Source organism: Cottoperca gobio, chromosome 20 (genome assembly GCF_900634415.1).
Source record: "Cottoperca gobio chromosome 20, fCotGob3.1, whole genome shotgun sequence".
Taxonomy (NCBI): Eukaryota; Metazoa; Chordata; class Actinopteri; order Perciformes; family Bovichtidae; genus Cottoperca; species Cottoperca gobio.
This window is the reverse complement of record NC_041374.1, coordinates 12198367-12202379: the sequence shown is the minus strand read 5'-3', so window position 1 is coordinate 12202379 and position 4013 is coordinate 12198367. Positions and strand designations below refer to the sequence as shown.

At 42.4% G+C, this 4013-nt stretch overlaps 1 protein-coding gene across 1 annotated transcript; it reads left to right on the top strand.

Annotated features, from left to right (window-relative positions):
• The first annotated feature begins 421 nt into the window (after nucleotides 1-421).
• LOC115025789 (vascular cell adhesion protein 1-like) lies at nucleotides 422-2861 on the top strand. The gene is made up of 6 exons (XM_029458252.1): nucleotides 422-438; nucleotides 690-1024; nucleotides 1120-1380; nucleotides 1863-1947; nucleotides 2117-2174; nucleotides 2452-2861. The coding sequence occupies exons 1-6, from the start codon at nucleotides 422-424 to the stop codon at nucleotides 2677-2679; spliced, it is 984 nt and encodes a 327-aa protein (XP_029314112.1). The 3' UTR covers nucleotides 2680-2861.
• Nucleotides 2862-4013: the final 1152 nt, after the last annotated feature.

Here is a 4013-nt window from a genome sequence, read left to right as displayed (position 1 = left end):
GTTCTATTGTTTCTGTATGTTGCACTTTTGTTTGGCTTATTTGGAGCTATTGTTCTGCACTTAAATGATTTCACCTATTTGAAGATAATGTACTTGCAAGATTCTTGCTGTTTGGAGTTGTATCCTCATGATTGTTTGCACTTAATGTTAGTTGCTTTGGACAAAAACCTCAGCTAAATGAACTGTAATGTAATGTTTAGGGTCACAAGATCAATCTGAGGGGTAGTGACTTGGTTAATGTAGAGGACAGGAGAAATCTGTGTTCATATTTTGGACTTTTCTCTAGTTTTTGCTTTATTGTGAACTATTGGAAAGTTTCGCCTTATTAAGCCTCAAACCATGACTGAAATGAAACCATGTGAGAAGTTTAGAGGGGAAATGTATCTTTGGAGGAGCTGCCAACAAGTCAAACATCATAAACATGACCAGGGATCACAAGTAAACAAATGTACAATATATAATCTTTTCATAGAAAGATCTGAATGTCTAGAGGAACTAGTGAGTATAGTTGTTATATAAATGCAGTGGAGTAAAAAGTATAATACTTTGCTCTCAAATGTAGAATAGTACATGTATGAAGTTAATGAAGATGGTGAACATTAAAGCTGCTGTATCAGCATGTTTTCAGTGGCACGTGATCACACTTACAGAGCCGCTGCCTGCCTGTAGACTGTTGCTGTGTTTGTCAGTGTAAAATCTGTTTGTTTTCAAACCCCAGATTCTCCTCCGAGCCCCACAATTGAGATCTCAGGTGATGTGAAGGAGAACGTGTCTGTCACTATAAACTGCTCCGCTGCAACTCCCTGTCCACACGACCCTCCTCAACTCACCTGGACTCTCCAACAAAACCCCGACAACATAATAAAGGAAAACGCAGATCGGACCTTCACAACTGAAATCCAGAAGACCTTCATTCTGTCAGACCAACATGATGGATTGAACATCACCTGCTCTGCCAGTTATCCTGTGAATGAAGGGACAGATCACAAGACAGCAGAGGAGACAAAGACTCTCAATGTTTCATGTAAGACAACCAGTTTTTGCACCTGATGGTTCTTCTTTCTCAGGATCTAATTCAGGCTCTCATGCTTCTCTCTTATCTCACATCTGTATCTGCAGATGCTCCCAAGAACACCTCAACGTCCATCAGTCCATCCTCAGGTTGGGCAGCAGACAGCAGGGTGAACCTGAGCTGCTCCAGCACAGCCAACCCTCCCGTCAGCAGCTTCACCTGGTTCAAGAAGAGCAACGATGGAGCCGTCAGAGTGTCTGAAGGAAGATGTTACAGCTTCAATGTGACAGGTGGAGGGGTTTATTACTGTGTGGCCACAAATGGTCTCGGTAATCAAACCTCTTCAGACATCCAGCTCACTATAGAAGGTAAACACGGAGCTGAACTGCATCTACTTACTTTAATCTTTAAACGAATACTTCAACCATAAAATGACCATTTTTCAATTCATTTGTCTTCGATTACTCACCCAATGTTGAGTTGAATTCTTGAAGAAAACTTAGTTTTTCGGTGAAGGATGAATCAAAAAGCAGAGAAAAATCGTTAAATCATAATTGAGTTTATCAAGTAGTCCAGTACAGCCCAAACATGTATTTTTGCTAAAACCTTTCAATTTGTGTACTTGTTCAGCAAAGTAGTGAGTAGTAAATGAAATTTGGATTTTACTGCACGAGTTGTGTGAGGGTTTGTAAATGGATGTTTTCATGTAGTTTTGCCCACATTTACTTCAACTCTACAAGACTTTTCTCTGTATTTCATATACAAATGTTCACGTGGGATAATTATTGCTGCAAAAAGTGGAACTTCTTCTTTAAGTAGATACTTATATGTGGTTTGTTTCTATGAGCAGAACCATCTTATACATCTTCACGAGATCTTCTAGCAGTGATCATCATTGCGATCATCGTGCTCATCTCCCTGCTTGTCTGTGTTTGGTAAGTCTCACACATTAAAGCAGATAATGTTTCAGTTACAGCCACACTGAAGATGAAGGCACAGATGATGTGTTCTGTGGGTTTTACTCCTCTGCACCAGCGTCTCAAAGAGCACAATTTCCACATTACATTTACAAACTGTATTTCTCTCTGATGATTTATTTTACAGCACTCTCGTGTGTTGGAGATGGTTTAAGTCGACACGTTCAACTCAACAACCGACTCAGGTGGGAATATCCTAAACGTTTCTTCACAGTACTGCACTTTAAGATCTTTGAGAGCTGAACTCTATAATGTTCTCCAAGAGTAAAATAAGAGGAAGAGCACAACACATATTGTCAGATATCCTGTTACCAACCTACTGTGGGGAAAGATTTAAAAACTGTACAGACCTCACAAGAGGAGACCATTGATTTTCGAGCTATTTTGTGACACACTATAAGATTTTTCTGCTGTGTCACGACTCCAAATCCAGCTACTCACAACAATTTGTGTTGTTTGCAGAGTCAAACAGCTGAAGAGCTGGCTGTTAAAGAGCCAGCACCAAAAACAGAAGAAGACATCCATTACGGAGAGATCGACTTCTCCAAGCGGAGACCTGAACAGCCCTCAGAGCAAGACGGTGCACTGCAGCAGGAAACTCTGTACGCACAGGTCAAAGTGCCCGAGACAGCAAACCGCTCAACACCGACTGATGACGAGGCGCTCTACGCCCAAGTGAAGAGGAAATGAGGGTTGTTTGTGTCAAGACGCAGACAAAATTTGAATAGAATTCTTATATGTACCTTTATGTTTATTACATATATATCTAAATTATATTACTGTACCGTATGTTTTTATGTTTGTAGAAAAAGACACCTGGACATGAAAAAGTCATTTTCACTGCTTACAGTTCAATAAAGGGAAACTCCAAACCTCCACCCCCTGCAGCTTTCTTATGTCTATTCTCTTCATTTCATAGCTTTCCTCTTGGTTGCGCTGCTTCCAGCCTCAGATCGAGATTTGGAGGTCTGGCCTTTATGTTAGAGTTTTTATCCAATCATATTTCAGCCATAATGTGTTGCCAGGGTCCAAGAAATCTGCCCTGAGGCCTTCAGAACCAACAGTGCAGGCGCCTGTAGCTTAAAGTGAACGGAACAAAACGGTGGCGTTAACCAATCAGATTTTGAGTTGGCGACACCGGGGCAAGCTAGCAGGCGTACGATAACATTAACACGCGCACGTCTTTTGATTGGATACGCACTATTGAGAGGCAGAGCTATTAAGAGCTAGCAAACTGAACTTGAAGGAGCTAATTTGTGTAGATTTCTACAAGCTGTTTTTTCAACCCACAATGGCCGAAGGAGGAGAAGAAATCGATTTGGTCGCAGATATAATTACAACGCCATTTTCAAGACGAACCTTTCAAGAAAAGCTAGACATCGTGAGAAGAGAACGGCCAACACCGACGCTAGCGAGCCTATCACAGCCGGGAATGGGTTTGTCCGCCACTTTCAAATCACTAACTACGAGCGGTACCCCCGGCTCACAGCCTCCGAGAGGCACTGCACATTGTACTGCTGGGAATGCCTGCTATTTACAACTAAATGTTTCGGAAATATTAATATAACTCTGTTGTACTTGACTATGTTAAGATGATGCAACGCCCGGTTATACTGCGTTTCTGTCTAAATGTGTAGTTTCCAGAGTCATGGCGTCATAATGATGGTATTAAGAGGTGGAATAATTCAGGTATGATACCTGTGATAATGCGTTTGCATCGCTACCAGGTCAAGGATCTGATTGTCCGGGAGAACTTCACACAGGAGGTCATCGAAAAGTGGCCTAAGTACCGGGACATCATGTCAAAGCTGTACAACCTAGGCCTCAGACCGGCTCTTCTGTTCCCTGCTCGCCTGCAGATCACACTGGGAAACGGGGCTAAGAAAAGGTTTCCCTCGCCCGTGGAGGCTGTAGCCTTTGCAGCTAGCCATGAACGTGAGCCGGATAGCTAACCACTGATGTTGTGCTAGGCTAGTGGTGGCTGGGCTAGGCTAAGCTAAACCGCGCTAGTGCTGCATTGATGG